Below are 23,437 nucleotides of genomic sequence, written 5' to 3'. Positions count from 1 at the left end.
TCCGGCGGCGATTGCACAGGAAGGACTACAACCCCAGAGTGCAGCGGAGCTCCGCCCGCCAGGCGCTATGGGTAATGTAGTCCCTAATCCGCTTCCGTCCATTGCAGCCTAGCAAATAAACTACAGTTCCCAGAAGACACTACGGTACCTTGCTGCCCATGCCCAATTCCCTGGCATCAATGTATATCTGTCCAAATGATTCTAAATCCTTCCAAACTCAATTTCTTTAAAATGCACTTTATTAATTGCAGCATAAACTATCAATACGTTTTGGCAAAGAAGGAATTACTGTGTTATTTCCATTCGAATAGATCAGGAAGGTTGATTTATTGTTTCCCAGACTATACTGTTGTCAATAAGGGATGGGTAGGGTAAGTTATTTTTCTCAGTTTTCACTGTTTCTATTTCTATTCACCATCTTACGCCTGCATCTCAACCACCTATTATTTTACGCCATCATACTCTGCCTGTCTACGTTTGCTTGGTGACAGAGTTGAAGATATACATTAGCAGGGATATATGGACAGAGCAGGTTGGGCAGCTCTTTCAACAACATGATGGGCCCACTGGACTCTTTCCCCACTCTGGCCTGAGGCAATGATGGAGAAGAAACATCTCACCGTCTCTACTGAAGGGATTTTAATTACGTTTTTGCTGTTTGTGATGATGCAGTTCATCAATAAATAAGTCAACGTCATAGAGTTTTACAGAAAGAGGCCCTTCCGCCATTATATCTGCGCCAGCCATCAAGCACCTAACATTTTCATTTCATATTCCAGTACTTGGTCGGTAGCCTTACATGCTTCAACGAAACATTGCATGTCAGTCATGTCGCATAATCAAATTCAGCTTTCATCTTCCTTTCTACACAGAGAGAACCTGCATTTATATAGCATCTTCAACAATGTCAGGCCATCCTAAAGCACATCATGACTGATAAGTAACTTCTGAAGTGTAGGCACGGTTGCCATCTAGGGGAATCAAAACAGGCTGTCGTCACCCTGTTCGCCATATAGAGCAATGAAATAAATGTTGTCCAATAAAACATTTTTATGTTGGTTGAAGGATGAACAGAACTAAGTGGCTGTTCGTGGGTGTATAAGGTCACATTTTGGATATTTCCACACCTGGAATATTGTGCACACATCTGGTCTCAAAATTAGAAAAGGGATACAGAGGAACTGCAGAAGGTGCAAAAAAGATTCACAAGCATGATAGCAGAACTGAAAGGTTCCGTCTGGATAGACTGAATGGATTGTGCCCACTTTCTCTCCGAGCGGCACGTTGGCACAGTGATTAGCACCGCTGCCTAACAGCACCAGGGATCTAGGTTCAATTCCGGCCTTAGGTGACTGTCTGTGTGGGTTTCCTCCGGGTGCTCTGTTTTCCTCCCACAAGTCCAAAGGTTAGGTGAATTGGCCATGATCAAAAAAATTGTGCTTTAGTATCCAGGGATTTGCAGGTGAAGTGGGGTTACAGGGATAGGGTGGGGGAGAGGACCTAAGTGGGGTGCATTTTCAGGGGGTCGGTGCAGACCCGATGGGCTGAATGGCCTCCTTCTGCATTGTGGGAAATTTATAATAAAGAGCTGATGAAGGTTTTCACATTCATAGTTGGGTTCGATAGGTTAGATACAGATAAAATATTTCCATTCATGTGGAAGATGAGAACAAGGGGCCATGAATACAAGATAGTCACTGTAAATTCAACAGGGAATTCAGGTGAAATGTCTTTATGCAGAGAGTGTTGAGGATATGGAAATCACAACCACAAGAGTAAGGTGAATAGCAGATATATATTTTTAATAAAATTTTAGAGCACCCAATTAATTTTTTCCAATTAAGGGGCAATTTAGCGTGGCCAATCCACCTACTCTGCACATCTTTTGGGTTGTGGGGGCAAAACCCACGCAGACACGGGGAGAAAGTGCAAACTCCACATGGACAGTGACCCAGAGCCGGGATCGAACCTGGGACCTCGGCGCCGTGAGGCAGCAGGGCTAACCCACTGCGCCACCATGCTGCCCTAGCAGATATACATTTAAGGGGAAACTGGATATGGATGAGAAAGGAATAAAGGGAGATATTGATCGAGTGAGATGGGGATGGGGTGGCTGAAATCTCATGTGGAGCCTAAACACTGGCAACAGAGCGGATGGGTGAAATGGTCGGGTTCTGCAGTGTAAATGCTACATTGACGTGCTTCTCATGTGGTGACTGTCAGCATTTGAGGGTTAACCTGAAAGAGGAAATTAAAATCCAAAGGATGTTGACTTGCAGCAGCACCAGAGAGGAAGGGCGATACCGGCAGGAAATCTCGGAGACTGCTAACTCCCAGGATCTTACATACCAAGTTTTTTTTAAAATCCCAAGTTTGATTACACAACCCTAAAGTCAGCGAAGCCAAGGAATAGGAATGGTGAGAGACTAGCAAGTTCCCACCCAGCCGTTACCCTTCACCATCCATCGCATAGCTACCTCTGTAAAGAAAGGAAGGAAGAGTCAGAACTTTTGGAGGTGGAATTGCTGTTCCGGAATGGAGGTACAGTCTTACCGATAAATGCTGAATCCCGCCTTCAAATTCATTGATCTGTTCAATAAATGAACCATTCGCTCCCTAAGCTGTGACACTGAGCACATTCAGATGCAATGTGAAGACCTGTTAGTTCTGAAGGAGAATGTTCACCTAGGACTGATCAAACCTTTATGTCCTGTGGCTGCTTTTTGAAATGTGTCTGGGTCTGGTGGACTTTCTTGGCGTTTGTGCAGACAGTGGTTTCTGTCACATGAAGAATCTAGCAAAAGGAAAGACTTGCATTTCCAGAGCATCGTTATGACCTCAGGAAGTCCCAAAGGGTTTTACAGCTACTTTTAAAAGTGTTGTGATGTAGGACACATGCCAGCCAATTTTCACAGAGCAAGATCCCATAATGTGTTTATTATGACCAGATAATCTGTTTTTTAATAATATTTTAAATTTGAGGTCTTCTATTTAGATGGGGAGGGGGTTTCGGGCAGGTTTAATGGAGATGTTTTAAACATGAATGTTTTTGATAGAGTAAATACACCAGAGGACACAGATTAGATGTTTAATCAGAGGGGGAAAATGAGAATTTTTTACGCAGCGAGTTATTGTGATCTAGAAAGCACTGCCTGAAAGGGTGGAGGAAGTTGATTCAATAGGAACTTTCCAAAGAGAATTGAATAATTGAAGGAGAAACATTTATCGGGCTATTTAATTCAAGCTGAGTCTTATTTTCTTGAAAAAAATGGCTGCAAGGACTTTAAAATGATTGAAGTTTGAGAGTGATGACAGAGAGAATCTTTCCTCTTGCGGGGAGGAGCAGTGGAGAGAGCTTTGATATGAAACATATCCGATCTTATTGTGGATCAGGTTCCAAAACAAACCCAAAGTCAGCACCTGCCAATCATGAAGCGACTTGTTCAAAGGGAAGTGACTTTAAAGAGCTTCCTGTTTTGTTTAATGCAGCCACTGCCCCCTAACAACAACCAGTCACAATGGACAATAACAACTTATATTTTAATAGCAGTATTTGTATTACAGGCAGTCAGTGTGATGTTACACACAGAACCGTCACATGTGGACCCATCATACACAGACCCATCACACACATCCATCGCACACAGATCCGTCATAGAGGGCAGCACGGTAGCACAAGTGATTAGCACTATGGCTTCACTGCGCCAGGGTCCCAGGTTCGATTCCCTGCTGGGTCACTGTCTTTGCAGAGTCTGCATGTTCTCCTCATGTTTTCGTGGGTTTCCTCCCGGTGCTCTGGTTTCCTCCCACAGTCCAAAGATGTGCAGGTTAGGTGGATTGGCCATGATAAATTGCCCTTAGTGACCAAAATAAGGTTAGGAGGGGTTATTGGGTTACGGGGATAGGGTGGAAGTGAGGACTTAAGTGGGTCAGTGCATACTCGATGGGCCGAATGGCCTCCTTCTGCACTGTATGTTCTAAAATAAAATATATGGACCCACCATACAAAGATCCGTCACACACAGATCCGTCACACATGGATCTGTCACACACAGATCGGTCACACATGAACCTGTCATACACAGACCTGTCCCACATGGATCCGTCATACATGGACGTGTCACACACAGACCTGTCACACATGGACCTGTCACACACAGACCTGTCTCACATATGCATCTGTCACACACAGATCTATCACGCATAAACTCATCAGACACATACTTGTTACACACTGACACACCATATTGACTTCTCACATGTGGATCAGTCCCAGGTACCAGTCAACATGGATCCACCACACACCTCTGTCACATGGCATCATTACATAACGTTGTGCAGTGGTGTGAATGTTGTTTTTTTCCCCATTTGTACAGTGTCGGGACCCTCTGTTGACCAGTGAATATACAGAGCTGAAAGTGGAGGTGCCAGAGGAGGAAGAGGAAGCATTAGCTGTGCTACATTATGAAGAACAGATTACAGAGTTACTTGTTGTTATTGCTGAGCTGAACAGGAAGATCGACAGACTGACAGAGACAACCATCAGGTGTGCACAGAAAATGATTCTTCCTGATTTCTGTCCCTCACCTTTCCTCATGGTCGCTCCACCTGGACGAGGCTAATGAGAGTCGAGTCCCATGGCTAGGAAGGGGTCAAGTTGGCAATGAAACCTCAAAGCTCACTCCCCCTCCTTTCTCAACTCAATGACCCAAGTTCCACCAATTTAATCCCGCATGCCTGATTCAGCTGCATAGCAAGTCAAATCTTAATGTCAGACCTGTAAGAAAGATGCACATTCCTATAGCACCTTTCACTACATCAGGATATTTTATCGACTGCACAGCACAGCTTGTGTTTCCACTGCTTTGTAGAAGTGTGAAATAGCTAGCTTCACCTGCAGCTCAAACACCCTGCCAGGGTAAGTTGAGATAAACTGGACACTTTGCTGGTCTGAAAGTGGTGGCCTTAGGGTCATTTGTGAATATGTACGATACATAGCAAGCACTGGTGTAATGGGGTAGCCATTATCCTGTGGGGTAATATCCGAGGCTCCCTGATCCGATCTCCACTGAAACACCTCAACCAATCAGAGTTGGCTTGCCAACCAACCAGCATCCTTTTCTCGTGCAGCATAATTTATCGTTCCCTTTGAAATTTAGGATTCCGGCACCTGTCCTGATGAGTGCCAGATGAAAAGCTTCAACAACTTGTCTCTTTTTTCAGAAATACTCAAGTTCTAAGACCATAAGACATAGGAGCAGAATTAGGCCACTCGGCCCATCCAGTCTGCTCAATCAATCATGGCTGATATTTTTATCATCCCCATTCTCGTGCCTTCTCCCCATAACCCCTGATCCCGTTATTAATTAAGAACCTATCTATCTCTGTCTTAAAGACACTCAGTGATTTGGCCTCCACAGCCTTCTGCAGCAAAGAGTTCCACAGATACACCACCGTCTGGCTGAAGAAATTCCTCCTCATCTCGGTTTTAAAGGATCGTCCCTTTAGTCTGAGGTTGTGTCCTCTGGTTCTAGTTTTCCTTCAAGTGGAAACGTCGTCTCCATGTCCACTCTATCCAGGCTTTGCAGTAACCAATAAGTTTCAAAAAGATCCCCCTCACCCTTCTAAACTCCAACGAGTACAGACCCAGAGTCCTCAACCGTTCCTCATACGACAAACTCTTCATTCCAGGGACCATTCTTGTGAACCTCCTCTGGACCCTTTCCAAGGCTAGTTCTTCCTTCCTTAGATATGGGGCCCAAAACTGCTCACAATACTCCAAACGGGGTCTGACGAGAGCCTTAATGCAGCATCAGAAGTACATCCCTGGTGTTGTGTTCTAACCCTCTCAACATGAATGCTAACATTGCATTTGCCTTCCTAACAGCTGACTGAACCTGCTCTTAATCTTAAGAGAATCGTGAACAAGGACTCCCCATGCCCTTTGTGCTTCTGATTTCCTAAGCATCTCCCCATTGAGAAAATAGTCCATGCATCCATTCCTCCTTCCAAAGTGCCCACTCTCCTAACCTGTCCAATTCCTTCTGCAGCCCTCCTGCTTCCTCAATACTACTTGTCCCTCTACAGATCTTTGTATCATCTGCAAACATAGAAGCAGTGCCTTCAGTTCCTCCTTCCAGATCATTAATGTATTAAGTGCTACCAAGTGACTATTTGAGAATTTACTGTGGAATAATCACACTGGGGAAGCAGTAATCTCTACTGGACAGGTTTTAAAAATCATTCAATGGATGTGGATGTCGCTGGCTCACCCACCATTTATTGTCCATCCCTAATTGCCCTTGAGAAGGTGGTGGTGAGCTGCCTTCTTGAACTGCTGCAGCCCCTGAGGTGTAGGTACACCCACAGTGCTGTTAGGGAGGGAGTTCCAGGATTTTGACCCAGCGATAGTGAAGGAACGGCCGATATATTTCAACATATTTCCATGTCAGGATAATGAATGACTTGAGGGCAGAGGTGGGGGGGAGGGGATCTCGCAAGTGATGGTGTTCCCATGTGTCTGCTGCCCTTGTCCTTCTGGATGGTAGAGTTGGAAGGTGCTGTTGAAGTGAGTTCCTGCAGTGCATCTTGTAGATGGTACACACGGCTGTCACTGTGCATCGGTGGTGGGGAGAGTGAATGTTTGTAGACATTCACTCTCACGGTAGCATGGTGGTTAGCATCAATGCTTCACAGCTCCAGGGTCCCAGGTTCGATTCCCGGCTGGGTCACTGTCTGTGTGGAGTCTGCACGTCCTCCCCGTGTGTGCGTGGGTTTCCTCCGGGTGCTCCGGTTTTCTCCCACAATCCAAAGATGTGCGGGTTAGGTGGATTGGCCATGCTAAATTGCCCGTAGTGTAAGGTTAATGGGGGGGTTGTTGGGTTACGGGTATACGGGTTACGTGGGTTTAAGTAGGGTGATCATTGTTCGGCACAACATCGAGGGCCGAAGGGCCTGTTCTGTGCTGTACTGTTCTATGTTCTATGGGTACCAATCAAGCAGGCTGTTTTGTCCTGATGGTGTTGAGCTTCTTGAATGTTTTTGGAGCTGCATTCATCCAGGAGAATATTCCATCGCACTCCTGACTTGTGCCTTGTAGATGGTGGACAGGCTTTAGGGGGTCAGGACATGAGGAATTTGCTCCAGAATTCCCAGCCTCTGACCTGCTCTTGTAGACAAGCATTGGGGAGTCAGGTAAATTCAACAGGAAATTGTAGAGTTGCTGTTCAGTGCTCTCCTTGGTGAGTCCAACAGAAAGGAAAGACAGCAAGAGTCTGACCAGGAGCTCCACTCCTCGCTCTTGCAAATTATAAGCCATCCCACCTCCATTAAGTAAGACCACCCCATAACTGCTAACCCCCCCTAATATACTCCACTACTTTTACTGTCATTCTCTTTTGCAGTGACCAATACAGAGTAGCTGACTGAGATTGACTGACCAGTAGTGACAAGCTCAGAATGATAACTGCATTCACAAAGATCCACCCAGTCCATCGGCCGGGTCAATGCAAAGATCACAAGAAACAGCAGTGCCTGTGGTGGAAGCTGCTTACTGCAGGTTGTGCTGTGTCCATTCGATCCCCAGCTCCAACCACTCTGAGCACCTTGTTATTTTGGTCGGAATCCCAATGGACTCAGTCTGGCTGGTTACCAATCTCGAAGGAACCCCGGAACCCCTGCACTTTGCTCATTGTCACTCTCCTGACTTCTTATCACTTCTTTAATGATACTGATAATAATAACAATCACTTATTGTCACAAGTAGGCTTCAGTGAAGTTACTGTGAAAAGCCCCTAGTCGCCACCTGTTCGGGGAGGCCGGTACGGGAATTGAACCCGCGCTGCTGGTCTTGCTCTGCATTACAAGCCAGCGGTTTAGCTCACTGTGCTAAACCAACCCCTTTATTTTCTTTGCAGGGAGGAAGATGAATATCTGGACACTTGCTCAGACCTCAGTGACAGTCACTACCTGGAGACCAGCACGTGCCTGTGTTCAGACCAAGATCAACCCATGGACTCTGACTGCCAAGGACAACCTTGTCAAATATCGAGGATCACAGGTCAGTCAGCAAGCTCCTCCATGAGCATCAGGGAGGGCCGCACCGTCAGAGGTGCTAACTTTTGAATGAGACCTAAAATCAAGACCTCATCTGTCGTGTTGTTCACCCTGGGATAACACGGACTGCAACTCGATGCAGTTAAATGATCAAGCATACATCAAACGTAGGCATTGGTTCAATAAGATTTATTGAACTTCAGTAACGAATCACACAGCTGCCTGTGGGTTGACTCTCTACTACTCTAAGCAAACTAACATTAACTATCTAGACCAGGCTAGCTCTGATCCACGTGTAGAAGGTGTTGAATGATTTGTACACCCTGACTGTCAGTGCAGTTGTCACCAGTGGAAAGAGGCAGAGTGCTGATGCCTCGTGTGTTTTATAGTTGGAAGCCCCCCTCTGGTGTTCTGTCTGGTGATTGGCCGTGTTCTGTTCTGTATGTTGATTGGCTCACCTGGGTGTCTGTCACTGCCTGCTTTTACCTCATGATGTGCATGGGTGCATATTGTGACATCATTTGCATATTTGGATGGATTTAAAAGATCCCATGACACGAATTCAAAGAAGAGTGGGAGAGTTCTCCCTAGTGTCCTAATTTTTATTGCTCAACCAATATCACAACACCAGATTGTATGGTCATTATCACGTTGCTTTTGTGGGAGTTTGCTATTGTGATGACCAGTGCCATTTGGGAAAAGCCTGTATTTTCTTTTTGTGTAATCCACTACTTAAAGTAAAATTTACCTCTTTCTTTGAAATATCGTTCATTCATTAAATAATGTTTGAACCCTGTTGGTTTTAGATGATTTGTTACAGAAAAGGGCTTAAAAAGTGTTTTTTGTTTTTTCCAAGTGTTTTTTTTTTCCGTTGACATTGTGAGGATTTTTTTTTTAAACCCTCTATGGGGATTGTAACACTGTGTGTAAATTGCTTATCCTATATTAAAACACTGGCTGGAAAACACCTGCGTATTTAAACCCCTTGACCGTGTCAGATGTCAAATGACCAAGCGCCACATGGTAAACCAGTGAGAATGATTCTAAACAGAATTGGAGATGGCTAGACGCAACGATCAGTTACTGGAATAGCGAATGCCTATTTGGTATCTATCCCCCACAGGGAACAAATCAACTCTTTTTAAAAATGTTTTTATTCTCCTCCTTTTTCACGTTTTCTCCCGAATTTACACCCAACAATAAATAATAATCAGCAACAAATATGTCAATCCCCATAAGAATAACAACCCCATCCTCCCACCAACCCCCAAACATTAGCCCGCATGTTTACATAAACAAATGACAAAAAGGAATCAGGGATTACCCATAGTCACCCTTAATACACACAGCCCCCCTTCCCCCCCAACCCTCCCACCCATCCCCCCCCAACTAATGTTCGATGTTATCCAGTTCTTGGACGTGCATAATGAATAATGCCCATGACTTGTAGAACCCCTCCGTCCTTCCCCTCAGTTTAAACTTAACCTTCTCAAGGGTCAAGTATTCCAACAGGTCCCCCCGTCCCGCCAGGGCACAGGCTGCTGTCCATCCCAACAGGATCCGCCTTCGGACGATCAACGAGGCACCCGTTTCCAACCCTGGCTGATCCGGCACCCCGAATATGGCCTCCCGGGGACCCGAGTTGCTTTGTTTACTTGCTATAAATATAACAATCAATATGCTCGCCTTCTGTAGTCCTAATTATGTTTGCTTTAGAGTCGCCAGGTATCTCTCGATATCGCCACAAGGTTCAAACCTGAATACTGATCAAAGAGCCAATACACCAGTTAGTTCAAAGTCAATACTATTTATTTACACACACAGTAGGATCTACACATGCACAAAGTACTACAAACTAATCTATCTCTAACGCTAACGTCTATACTTAACTTCGGGTGCCCACTTAGTCAGAGGAACAATGGCCGTTGTTCGGATCTGAGGCTGTTGGGTTCGAACAGGTAACAGGAGAACAGCTAAGGTCGTCCGTCTGGTAGCGAGCGTTGACCTTGAACTTACTTGCTTCTGGTGTTGTTGGTGGACAGGTCTCTCCGCTTTGAGAGCCAAGTCCAAGAGAGCGATTCTCTAGTGGGGGTTCCTTCTTACACCTGGAGGGGCTCTGCGCGCTTTTAGGCGGGCCTTAAACTTGGCTCTAATTAATTGGGTCGCTTCTCAAACACTGTTATTGATCTTGACCAATAAAGGGGTGGGTGCCCTGATGGCTGGGCGTGTCCTAGGTGGCCGTTGGCCTGGCTTTGTTTGTCTCTTTCTGGCGCTGGGATGTCTGCAATAGTATTGGTTACTTGAGTGTCATTCCTTTGTTCCCGGGGATGGGCCATCAATATGCTAATTGACCTATAGTTTCAATTCCGTCCAGGGGCTGTCTCTCCAATATGCATGCAAGCTCTATGCCTGCTTGTTTTCCTAACATTGTCCACAGTTCCCTACATTCTTTGCGAGCGTCCATTTTGTATTCTGGAAGTGGCCATTCCAGATGGCTACACCCGGGTTTAGTTTCACATGCACCACCTTGGAAATTACCCTAAAAACCTCCTTCCAGTACTCCCCAAGCTTTGGACAGGACCACAACATATGAATGTGATTAGCCCCCCCCCCCCCGGCAACGTTCACGCACATCTTGTACTCCTTCAAAGAATTGGCTCATCCTCACCCTCGTGAGGTGTGCTCTGTATACCACCTTCAGCTGTATCAGCCCCAACCTCCCACATGAGGTGGAGGCATTCACTCCGGAGCACCTCACACCAGATCTTCTCCTCTATAACCTCTCCCAACTCTTCCTCCCACTTTGCTTTGATCCCTTCCAGTGGTACCTTATCCTCCTCCAGAATAGCTCTGTACACCGCTGACATTACCCCCTGTCGTCAGCACCTCCTCCAGCAATGTGGAGGCCGGTTCCTCCGGGAAGTTCTGTATCTCCTTTCTGGCAAAATCTTGAACCTGGATGTATCTAAACATTTCCCCCTGCTCCAGCCCATACTTCACTTCCAGCTCCCTCAATCCTGCAAACTGCCCCCATGAAACAAATCTTTTAGAGTCTTAATCCCCTTCCCTTCCCATTTCCGAAAACTTCCATCCCACTTCCCTGGCTCAAATCTGTGGTTCCCCTGAATTGGCATTTCCCTTGACCCTGCCCCCAACCCGAAGTATTGGCGAAACTGCCTCCAGATTTTCGATGAAGCTATTATTACCGGACTCCCCAAGTATTTCCCCGGGGCTATCGGGAGTGGCGCTATTGCTAGTGCTTTCAATCCCGACCCTCTGCACACACTCTCCTCCATTCTGACCCACTGGGAATCAATCCCTCTGATCCAGCCCCGCACCTTCTCCACATTCGCCGCCCAGTAGTACATCAGGCTCGGGAGACCCAAACCCCCTGCCTGCCTTCCCCTCTGTAGCAGCACCTTTCTCACTCTGGCCACCTTCCCTCCCCATATGAACGAGGTAATCCTTCCCTCAATCTCTCTGAAAAAAGCCTTTGGCAGGAAAATCGGTAGGCATTGAAAAATAAACAGAAATCACGGCACGCATTCATTTTAACCGCCTGTACCCGACCCGCCAGTGACAGAGGGAGACCATCCCACCTCGCCAGGTCGGCTTTCACTCTCCCCACCAAACTAGTGATGTTGTATCTGCGAAGCCTTCCCCACTCCCGGGCAACCTGCACCCCCAGATACCTAAAGTGAGTCCCTGCCCTACGGAATGGCAGCCCACCCACCCCTGCCCCCACCCCCAGCCGAGACATCACAAAATACTCACTCTTGTCCAGGTTCAGCTTGTACCCCGAGAAAGACCCAAATACTTGCAGTCGCTCCAATATTCCCTCTATCGACACACTCGGCTCCGACACATACAGCAGCAAGTCGTCAGCACACAAGGACACCCTGTGCTCTATCTGCCCCCCCCCCCCTCACTATTCCTTTCCATGTTCCCAAACTTCTTAATGCGATGGCCAACGGCTCAATCGCAAGCGCAAACAGCAGGGGGGACATAGGACATCCCTGCCTCGTCCCACGGTGGAGAGAAAAGTATCTCGAGCTGATGTTGTTTGTGCGGACACTCGCCTTCGGCTCCTTATATAATAGCTTTACCCAGTTAACAAATCTTGGTCCAATCCCAAACCGCTCCAGCACTGCCATCAGGTACCCCCATTTCATCCGATCAAACGTCTTCTCGGCGTCCAATGCCACAACCACCTCTGTTTCCTTCCCTTCCGCCGGTGCCATAACGACGTTCAAAACCCTCCAAATGTTCGAAAAAAGCTGCCTCCCTCTCACAAACCTCGTCTGATCCTCCCCTATCATCTTCAGGAGGCACTCTTCCAGCCTATCCGCCAGTACCTTCGCCAATACTTTTGCGTCCACATTCAGAAGTGAATGGGTGGGCTGCCATTCCATAGGGCAGGGACACACTCCGTCGGATCCTTATCTTTTTTTAGCAACAGTGAAATCGATGCCTGCCCCAAGGTTTGTGGCAATACCCCCTTCCCTATCGCCTCTTCAAACATCCCCACCATCAGGGGTGCCAGCTTATCCTTAAATTTTTAATAATATTCCACCGGAAACCCATCCGGCCCTGCCATCTTCCCCAACTGCATCCTCCCAATCACATCTTTTATCTCCTCCTCCACTATTGCTTCTTCTAATGTAGCCCTGTCCCCCTCCCCTAGCCTCGGGTACCCCAACCCATCTAGAAATTCCTGCATCTCATGGTCTCCCCCGGGTGGCTCTGACCTGTACAACCTCTCATAGAATTCCTCAAAAACCTTGTTAATCAGCTCCGGAGCCACCACCAACTTCCCTGCCCTATCCCTCACCTGAAGAATTTCCCTTGCTGCTGCCTCCCTCCGGAGCTGACCTGCTAACATACGCCCTGCCTTATCTCCATGTTCATAAACTGCACCCCTTGCTCGTCTCAGTTGGCGCACCGCCTTCCTGGTGGACAGTCGGTCGAAGCTCGCCTGTAGTCCCTTCCTCTTTTCCAGCTTCGCTGGGTCCCCATCTTCTGCGTAACTCCTATCTGCCTCCAACATCCTATCTATTACCCTCTGCCACTCCAATCTCTCCTCTTTGTCTACCCTGGCCTTAAACAAGATCACCTCACCCCTCACCACCACCTTTACAGCCTCCCAGACAACTGCCTTGGACACCTCACCCGTACAGTTGAAACCTACATATTCCTTGATTACCTTTTCAGTTTTCTCACAGAACAATTGGTTCCCCAAAAGCTCCACATCCAGTTTCCACCCCGGCCTCTGCGCTACCCCCTTCTCCAGTACCATATCCACCCAATGCGGAGCATGATCTGACACTGCAATTGGAAAAAATCAACTCTAAGCCGTCTGCACTCACTCCAGTGATTTCCCCTTGACAGGAGGACTGAAAAAGTGTTGAGAATTTCTGAAATGTTTTTTGATTTTTCTGAGAGTGAAGTTAGTTTACTGTTTCGGCCTTTATTACAACCGATCAGGATCTGTCCCTTTCAATCTCTGTAATCGCCTCCAACCCCACAATCTTACAAGAAACCCGGTTTCCATTGTTCCATCATTGGCTGCCAAGCTTTCAGTTGCCTGGAGCTCCGGAATTCCCTCCTCAAACCTTTCCTGCTCTTTACCTATCGTTCATCCTTTACAATACTCCTTAATGCCTCCCGCTTTCACCAGATGTTTTGTCATCTGTCTCAAGTATCTCCTTATGTGGCTCAGTATGTTTGATAACACTGTGTGAAGCATCTTACAACATTTTACCATGTTATGGGCGCTATATGAATGTAAGTTGTTGAGGGTTGAGGCGTGGTGTGTACTCCCACCATGAGGTTGGGTTTTGTGCTCCTGATGTCCAGCCTCACAGTCCTCACTCACCGCTGTCACCCCTCCACCGATTCCTGCCGCAGGTGAACCATGTGAGCTGTCACAGAAACTGCACCAGGTGCTGACGGAACTCGAGGACAGAGTGCGCACCCGGAGGACAGAAATTCCACATCCCTGCACTGACCCTGCCGAGGAAGAGGGCGCAGCGCTCGCCCACTGGGAGTTGGTCACTCAAGTAAGAGTCAAAGGGTCTGGACACTGGATCAGGCATTTGGACACTGGGTCACTGACTGGACGCTGGGTGCGATGGCTGGATGTTGGATCAGGGGTCTGGGTGCTGGGTCAGGAGTCTGGGTCAGGGGTCTGGATGCTGGTCAGGGGTCTGGATGCTGGGTCAGGGGTCTGGATGCTGGGTCAGGAGTCTGGGTCAGGGTCAGGAGTCTGGGTCAGGGGTCTGGATGCTGGGTCAGGGGTCTGGATGCTGGGTCAGGAGTCTGGGTCAGGGGTCTGGATGCTGGGGCAGGGGTCTGGATGCTGGGGCAGGGGTCTGAATGCTGGGTCAGGAGTCTGGGTCAGGGGTCAGGAGTCTGGGTCAGGGGTCGGGATGCTGGGTCAGGGGTCTGGATGCTGGTTAGTGGTCTGGATGCTGGGTCAGTGGTCTGGATACTGGATCAGGCATCTAAACTGGTGTTTAAACTCCTGACCCAGCACTGGGTCACTGACTGGACACTGGGTGCGGGGCTGGACGCTGGATCAGGGGTCTGGGTGCTGGGTCAGGGGTCTGGATGCTGGGTCAGGGGTCAGGATGCTGGATCAGGGGTCTGGATGCTGGGTCAGGGGTCTGGGTGCAGGGTCAGGGGTCAGGATGCTGGATCAGGGGTCTGGATGCTGGGTCAGGGGTCTGGGTGCAGGGTCAGGACTCTGCACTCTGGGACAGTGTTCTGCACACTGGGTCAGGAGTCTGGACACTAGGTCAATGGTCACGATACTGGTCAGGGGTTTGAACAGTGGGTCAGGGGTCTGGATGCTGGGTCCGTGGTCTGGATGCTGGGTCCGTGGTCTTGGTGCTGGGTCAGGGATCTGGACACTAGGTCAGGGGTCAGGATGCTGGGTCAGGGATCTGGACACTAGGTCAGGGGTCAGGATGCTGGGTCAGAGGTCTGGATGCTGGGTCAGGGGTCACAATGCTTGGTCCGTGGTCTGGAACCTGGGTCAGGGGTCTGGATGCTGGGTCAGGGGTCACAATGCTGGGTCCGTGGTCTGGAACCTGGGTCAGTGGTCGGGATGCTGGGTCAGGGGTCACAATGCTGGGTCCATGGTCTGGAACCTGGGTCAGGGGTCGGGATGCTGGGTCAGGGGTCACAATGCTGGGTCCGTGGTCTGGAACCGGGGTCAGGGGTCTGGATGCTGGGTCAGGGGTCAGGATGCTGGGTCAGGGGTCAGGATGCTGGGTCAGGGGTCTGGATGCTGGGTCAGGGGTCTGGATGCTGGGTCAGGGGTCTGGATGCTGGGTCAGGGGTCAGGATGCTGGGTCAGGGGTCAGGATGCTGGGTTAGAGGTCTGGATGCTGGGTTAGAGGTCTGGATGCTGGGTCAGGGGTCTGGATGCTGGGTTAGGGGTCAGGATGCTGGGTTAGAGGTCTGGATGCTGGGTCAGGGGTCTGGATGCTGGGTTAGGGGTCAGGATGCTGGGTTAGAGGTCTGGATGCTGGGTCAGGGGTCAGGATGCTGGGTTAGGGGTCAGGATGCTGGGTCAGGGGTCTGGATGCTGGGTCAGGGGTCTGGATGCTGGGTTAGGGGTCTGGATGCTGGGTCAGGGGTCAGGATGCTGGGTTAGGGGTCAGGATGCTGGGTCAGGGGTCTGGATGCTGGGTCAGGGGTCTGGATGCTGGGTTAGGGGTCAGGATGCTGGGTCAGGGGTCTGGATGCTGGGTCAGTGGTCGGGATGCTGGGTCAGGGGTCTGGATGCTGGGTCAGGGGTCTGGATGCTGGGCCAGGGGCCTGGATGCTGGGTCAGGGGTCAGGATGCTGGGTTAGGGGTCAGGATGCTGGGTCAGGGGTCTGGATGCTGGGTTAGAGGTCTGGAACCTGGGTCAGGGGTCTGGATGCTGGGTTAGGGGTCAGGATGCTGGGTTAGAGGTCTGGATGCTGGGTCAGGGGTCTGGATGCTGGGTCAGGGGTCTGGATGCTGGGTCAGGGGTCTGGATGCTGGGTCAGCGGTCTTGATGCTGGGTCAGGGGTCTGGATGCTGGGTCAGGGGTCTGGATGCTGGGTCAGGGGTCTGGATGCTGGGTCAGGGGTCTGGATGCTGGGTTAGGGGTCAGGATGCTGGGTCAGGGGTCAGGATGCTGGGTCAGGGGTCTGGATGCTGGGTTAGGGGTCAGGATGCTGGGTCAGGGGTCAGGATGCTGGGTCAGGGGTCTGGATGCTGGGTTAGGGGTCAGGATGCTGGGTCAGGGGTCAGGATGCTGGGTCAGGGGTCTGGATGCTGGGTCAGCGGTCTGGATGCTGGGTCAGGGGTCTGGATGCTGGGTCAGGGGTCTGGATGCTGGGTTAGGGGTCAGGATGCTGGGTTAGAGGTCTGAATGCTGGGTCAGGGGTCTGGATGCTGGGTTAGGGGTTAGGATGCTGGGTCAGGGGTCTGGATGCTGGGTCAGGGGTCTGGATGCTGGGTCAGGGGTCTGGAACCTGGGTCAGGGGTCTGGATGCTGGGTCAGGGGTCTGGACACTGGGTCAGGATTCCGGACACTGGGTCAGGGGCTGGACACTGGGTCAGGGGCTGGACACTGGGTCAGGGGTCTGGACACTGGGTAAGGGGTCTGGACACTGGGTCAGGGGTCTGGACACTGGGTCAGGGGTCTGGACACTGGGTCAGGGGTCTGGACACTGGGTCAGGGGCTGGACACTGGGTCAGGGGTCTGGACACTGGGTCAGGGGTCTGGACACTGAGTCAGGGGTCGGGACAGTGAGTCAGGGGTCGGGACAGTGGGTCAGGGGTCTGGACAGTGGGTCAGGGGTCTGGACAGTGGGTCAGGGGTCTGGACACTGGGTCAGGGGTCTGGACACTGAGTCAGGGGTCGGGACAGTGAGTCAGGGGTCGGGACAGTGAGTCAGGGGTCGGGACAGTGGGTCAGGGGTCTGGACAGTGGGTCAGGGGTCAGGACAGTGGGTCAGGGGTCTGGACACTGAGTCAGGGGTCTGGACAGTGAGTCAGGGGTCGGGACAGTGGGTCAGGGGTCTGGACAGTGGGTCAGGGGTCGGGACAGTGGGTCAGGGGTCGGGACAGTGGGTCAGGGGTCTGGACAGTGGGTCAGGGGTCTGGACAGTGGGTCAGGGGTCTGGACTGTGGGTCAGGGGATGGACACTGGGTCAGGGGTCTGGACAGTGGGTCAGGGGTCGGGACAGTGGGTCAGGGGTCGGGACAGTGGGTCAGGGGTTTGGACACAGGGTCAGGGTCTGGGCACTGGGTCAGGGGTCTGGACAGTGGGTCAGGGTCTGGACAGTGGGTCGGGGCTGGACAGTGGGTCAGGGGCTGGACACTGGGTCAGGGGTCTGGACACTGGGTCAGGGGTCTGGACACTGGGTCAGGGGTCTGGACACTGGGTCAGGGGTCTGGACAGTGGGTCAGGGGTCGGGACAGTGGGTCAGGGTCTGGACACTGGGTCAGGGGCTGGACACTGGGTCAGAGGCTGGACACTGGGTCAGGGGTCTGGACACTGGGTCAGGGGTCGGGACAGTGAGTCAGGGGTCGGGACAGTGGGTCAGGGGTCTGGACACTGAGTCAGGGGTCGGGACAGTGAGTCAGGGGTCGGGACAGTGAGTCAGGGGTCGGGACAGTGGGTCAGGGGTCTGGACAGTGGGTCAGGGGTCAGGACAGTGGGTCAGGGGTCTGGACACTGAGTCAGGGGTCTGGACAGTGAGTCAGGGGTCGGGACAGTGGGTCAGGGGTCTGGACAGTGGGTCAGGGGTCGGGACAGTGGGTCAGGGGTCTGGACAGTGGGTCAGGGGTCTGGACAGTGGGTCAGGGGTCTGGACAGTGGGTCAGGGGTCTGGACAGTGGGTCAGGGGTCGGGACAGTGGGTCAGGGGTCGGGACAGTGGGTCAGGGGTTTGGACACAGGGTCAGGGTCTGGGCACTGGGTCAGGGGTCTGGACAGTGGGTCAGGGGTCTGGACAGTGGGTCAGGGGCTGGACAGTGGGTCAGGGGTCGGGACAGTGGGTCAGGGGTCTGGGCACTGGGTCAGGGGTCTGGACACTGGGTCAGGGGTCTGGACACTGGGTCAGGGGTCTGGACACTGGGTCAGGGGTCTGGACAGTGGGTCAGAGGCTGGACACTGGGTCAGGGGTCTGGACAGTGGGTCAGGGGTCTGGACAGTGGGTCAGGGGTCTGGACACTGGGTCAGGGGTCTGGACACTGAGTCAGGGGTCGGGACAGTGAGTCAGGGGTCGGGACAGTGAGTCAGGGGTCGGGACAGTGAGTCAGGGGTCGGGACAGTGGGTCAGGGGTCTGGACAGTGGGTCAGGGGTCAGGACAGTGGGTCAGGGGTCTGGACACTGAGTCAGGGGTCTGGACAGTGAGTCAGGGGTCGGGACAGTGGGTCAGGGGTCTGGACAGTGGGTCAGGGGTCGGGACAGTGGGTCAGGGGTCTGGACACTGGGTCAGGGGTCTGGACAGTGGGTCAGGGGCTGGACAGTGGGTCAGGGGTCGGGACAGTGGGTCAGGGTCTGGGCACTGGGTCAGGGGTCTGGACACTGGGTCAGGGGTCTGGACACTGGGTCAGGTGCTGGGCACTGGGTCAGGGGTCTGGACAGTGGGTCAGGGGTCTGGACAGTGGGTCAGGGGTCTGGACACTGGGTCAGGGGTCTGGACAGTGGGTCAGGGGTCTGGACACTGGGTCAGGGGTCTGGACACTGGGTCAGGGGCTGGACACTGGGTCAGGGGTCTGGACACTGGGTCAGGGGTCAGGACAGTGGGTCAGGGGTCTGGACACTGGGTCAGGGGTCTGGACAGTGGGTCAGGGGTCTGGACACTGGGTCAGGGGTCGGGACAGTGGGTCAGGGGTCTGGACACTGGGTCAGGGGTCGGGACAGTGGGTCAGGGGTCTGGACAGGTTGTCAGGGGTCTGGACACTGGGTCAGGGGTCTGGACAGTGGGTCAGGGGTCTGGACAGTGGGTCAGGGGTCAGGACAGTGGGTCAGGGGTCCGGACAGTGGGTCAGGGGCTGAACAGTGGGTCAGGGGCTGGACAGTGGGTCAGCATTTTGGACAGTGGGTCAGGGGCTGGACAGTGGGTCAGGGCTCTGGACACTGGGTCAACAGTATGGACAGTGGGTCAGGGGTCTGGACAGTGGGTCAGAGGTTTGGACAGTGGGTCAGGGGCTGGACACTGGGTCAGGGGTCTGGACAGTGGGTCAGCATTTTGGACAGCGGGTCAGGGGTCCGGACTGTGGGTCAGGGCTCTGGACAGTGAGTCAGGGGTCCGGACAGTGGGTCAGGGGTTTAAGCAGTGGGCTAGGGATCTGAACACTGGGTCAGGAGTCTGGAGACTGGGTCAGGAGTCTGGAGACTGGGTCAGGAGTCTGGAGACTGGGTCAGGAGTCTGGAGACTGGGTCAGGAGTCTGGAGACTGGGTCAGGAGTCTGGAGACTGGGTCAGGAGTCTGGAGACTGGGTCAGGAGTCTGGAGACTGGGTCAGGAGTCTGGAGACTGGGTCAGGAGTCGGTATACTGTTTGAAGCATTACTGCTCCAAAGTCACTCAGAATGGCTGTAAAAGAGATAATTAAGAGGAGTTCGGTTCGAGGCCTTTGCAATGATGAATTTATTCACCAGAGAAGATTTGTAGAAGCTGTCTCCTCTTGAGGCCAGTACAAGGGAGTGACAATAAAGTATGGTCAGTAATAGATCTAATGAAGAATTTAGGAGATGTGATTACACAGAATGTGGTGAGAATGTGGAGCTCACTGACACATGGCATGGTTGAGGGAGAGAAGATTGTGTAATTAAGGGACCACTTGAAGTAGAAGATGGAGAAGGGAATGGGGGGGATTTGAGGCAGCAGGATTGGAGGAGGTCATTCACGTGGCAGGAGCCTGTGGTGGAACACAAAGCAATTGGAGCGAATAGCCAGTTCCTCTGCTATCGATTCTAGGGTTAGGGTTCTCTGAAATGTTTCAAAAAATAAATTTAGAGTACCCAATTATTTTTTTCCAATTAAGGGACATGGCCAATTCACCTAACCTGCGCATCTATGGGTTGTGGGGGTGTGACCCAGGCAGACACGGGGAGAATGTGCAAATTCCACATAGACAGTGACACGGGGCCGGGGTCGAACCTGGGACCTCAGCGCCGTGAGGCAGCGGTGCTAACCACTGCGCAGCCGTGCCGTCCTGAGGTTGTCCACATATTAAAGCGAACAGATAGGGTAGATGGAGAGAAACTATTTCAGCTGGTCGGGGAGTTTGGGGCTGGGAGCAGAGTCTGGAAAATACAGCTTAATCGAGGAGTGAAATTAGGAAAGGGTTTTACAGACAAAGGGTGGTCGAAGTTTGGAACTGCCGTCCAAAAATAACAATGTGTGCCAGATCAATTGTTAATTTTAAAATTGATGGATGTTTGTTAACCAAAATGGGAATGTGGAGCAACGGTGGGTATACAAAGATAGGTCACAGATCAGCCATGATCTCATTGAATGGAGGAATATTCTCGAGGGGCTGAATGGCCTCATCTTATTCTGATGGAAGATTTCTGCAAATAGATCTTTAGATTCTCATACCCAGTCTCCCAGCACCCAGGAGGGTTGGGGATTGGGGAGAGGGGGGGGGGGGGGGGGGGGGCTGTTTTGGTTTTCCTTGGAGCAGTTGCCCCCTTCTCACTGTGGCCCTGCTCCAAGCTCATTAAATCTGCTTCCACTCATTTCTTTTAGACCTTGGAAAATATGCAACAGGTTTAGATAAAGGATCTGGATCGGCGCAGGCTGGGAGGGCCGAAGGGCCTGTTCCTGCGCTGTAATTTTCTTTGTTCTTTGTTCATCAGTAGCTTCGACTGAAGTTTGTGAGCAGCCCCTTCCCCCTTACCGGCCCTGGAGAGCTGGGATATGCAGTAAAAAGCATGAGCTCAGATTACCCATGGCGCGGTGGCACAGTGCGTTAGCACTGCTACCTCACAGCTCCAGGGATCCGGGTTCAATTCCAGCCTCGGGTGACTGTCTGAGTGGAGTTTGTACATTCTCCCCATGTCTCCGATTCCTCCGGGTGCTCTGGTTTCCTCCCACAGTCCAAAGATGTGCAGGATAGGTGAATAGGTGGCCTTGATCGATGGTTGGCTGGGGTTACGGGGATAGGGTGGAGATTGGACCTAGATAGGGTGCTGTTTCAAAGGATCAGTGCTGACTTGATGGGCCAAATGGCCTCCTTCCGCACTGTAGGTATTCTATGACTATGCTAATCCTCAACCCCGCTCCCCATCAGAAGATCGAGGAGGTGGAACAGGAGTTGGGTGTTGACCTGAGCCCAGAGCTGCAGGAGGAGAGGAGTCAGTGGGAAGCTGAACTGGATTGTCTGAGAGAGAAAAATCAGCACCTTGCAGACCAACTCCTCGAGAAGGATCAGGAACTGTGGCGAGTCACAGCTGCTCTCGGTGGGATTCAGCAAGACAGAGACAAGCTCCAACTAAAGGCAAGTTCATTGCTGTCATGTTTCCCATCTGCCCACTGGCACCGTCACCCAGTGCAAGTATGATGGGCCGAATGGCCTGTTTCTGTGCTGTATCACAGGCACACAATGACAAACTGTACAGAATCAATGAAAATTAATTCACAGCGGGTTGCTGCGATCGGGAAGGCGCTGCCTTAAAGGGCAGTAGAAGCAGATTTAATAGGAATTTTCAAAATGGAACTGGATAAATACTTGCAGGTACAGCACAAGGTTAGATACAGAGTAAAGCTCCCTCTACACTCCCCATCAAACACTCCCAGGGCAGGTACAGCACAAGGTTAGATACAGAGTAAAGCTCCCTCTACACTGTCCCAATCAAACACTCCCAGGGCAGGTACAGCACGGGGTTAGATACAGAGTAAACCTCCCTCTACACTGTCCCCATCAAACACTCCCAGGACAGGTACAGCATGGGGTTAGATACAGAGTAAAGCTCCCACTACACTGCCACCCAACAAACACTCCCAGGACAGGTACAGCACAAGGTTAGATACAGAGTAAAACTCCCTCTACACTGTCTCCCATCAAACACTCCCAGGGCAGATACAGCACGGGGTTAGATATAGAGTAAAGCTCTCTCTACACTGTCCCCATCAAACACTCCCAGGACAGTACAGCATGGGGTTAGATACAGAGTAAAGCTCTCTCTACACTGTCCCCATCAAACACTCCCAGGGCAGGTACAGCACAAGGTTAGATACAGAGTAAAGCTCCCTCGACACTGTCCCCATCAATCACTCCCAGGGCAGGTACAGCCCGGGGTTAGATACAGAGTAAAGCTCCCTCTACACTGTGATGCACGATCAATTGCACAAAGACGAGAGTTGAATACAACTGAGGCTTTATTGCTCTAAGATGCGTGACCTTCTACAGCAGCTGGTGAAATGGCTGCTGCATGGAGGACACACCTATTTATACTCCGTCTACTGAGCGGAGCCTGCGGCCAGGGACTATCATCGTAGCCGTAGTACAGGTCCTGCCATACATCACCAAATATAGGTGCAACAGTGGTTTACCACATTCACCCCCTGTTAAAATTGAGTCCGGCGGGGGTGGTGGAGAATTATAGACAACAATTGAATTTTACATATACAATTTTTGTGAGAATAAAATTGTCTTTTGAAGTCCAGTGGACCAGTTAGAGATTTAACCGGTCCGGGGCCTTGATGTGCCGCTGGGAGCGACGCAGTGGTGGCAGCGATGCTGATGCTGGTCTGGTCTTCGGTGACTCAGGGAGCGTGCCAAAATTCTCTTCATCCTTGGGCGTGGGCAGGGGGAGGACGGATGGGCCTGGTGGGGTTGCTGCTAGGAGCGCAGGGGAGGGGAGGGTGGCCCCTGGCCGGAGGGGTGTGTGTGTGGGGAACCTGCTGGTGCCAGGTCCCTGAGGGAGACAGTATCTTGGCGGCCGTCGGGGTACGCCACGTAGGCATACTGGGGGTTGGCAAGGAGCAAATGCACCCTCTCCACCAAAGGGTCCACCTTGTGGAGTCGGACGTGCCTACGGAGAAGGACGGGTCCTGGAGCTGCGAGCCAAGTCGGGAGCGACACCCCGGATGTGGACTTCCTGGGGAAGGCAAAGCGACGTTCATGGGGTGTGTTATTCGTAGCGGTGCACAGTAGTGACCGGATGGAGAGCAGTGCATCAGGGAGGACCTCCTGCCAGCGAGAGGCTGGGAGGTTCTTGGGCCATAGGGCCAGTTGGACGGCCCTCCAAACCATCCCGTTCTCCCTCTCCACCTCTCCGTTTCCCCGGGGGTTATAGCTTGTCGTCCTGCTGGAGGTGATACCCCTGCTGAGCAGGAACTGACGCAGCTCATCACTCATGAATGAGGATCCCCTGTCACTGT

At 51.6% G+C, this 23,437-nt stretch overlaps 1 protein-coding gene across 2 annotated transcripts in view; it reads left to right on the top strand.

The window, feature by feature from the left end:
- LOC119953110 (colorectal mutant cancer protein-like) overlaps positions 1 to 23,437 on the top strand; it is a 57,780-nt gene that overhangs the window by 802 nt on the left and 33,541 nt on the right. The window contains exons 1-5 of one of the 2 annotated variants that reach the window (XM_038776960.1): positions 2,372 to 2,541; positions 4,377 to 4,546; positions 7,917 to 8,059; positions 13,963 to 14,114; positions 21,345 to 21,551. In XM_038776960.1, coding sequence (XP_038632888.1) covers positions 2,536 to 2,541; positions 4,377 to 4,546; positions 7,917 to 8,059; positions 13,963 to 14,114; positions 21,345 to 21,551 — 678 coding nt within the window. In that variant the 5' untranslated portion in view covers positions 2,372 to 2,535. Of the gene's footprint in view, positions 1 to 2,371; positions 2,542 to 4,376; positions 4,547 to 7,916; positions 8,060 to 13,962; positions 14,115 to 21,344; positions 21,552 to 23,437 lie in introns of those variants that run through there. The other variant, XM_038776962.1, reaches the window with a different exon arrangement.

The sequence above is a fragment of the Scyliorhinus canicula genome, chromosome 18 (assembly GCF_902713615.1).
Source record: "Scyliorhinus canicula chromosome 18, sScyCan1.1, whole genome shotgun sequence".
In the NCBI taxonomy this organism is placed as follows: domain Eukaryota; kingdom Metazoa; phylum Chordata; class Chondrichthyes; order Carcharhiniformes; family Scyliorhinidae; genus Scyliorhinus; species Scyliorhinus canicula.
The sequence above is the reverse complement of the archived record's forward strand: the minus strand, read 5'-3'. Positions and strand labels throughout refer to the sequence as shown.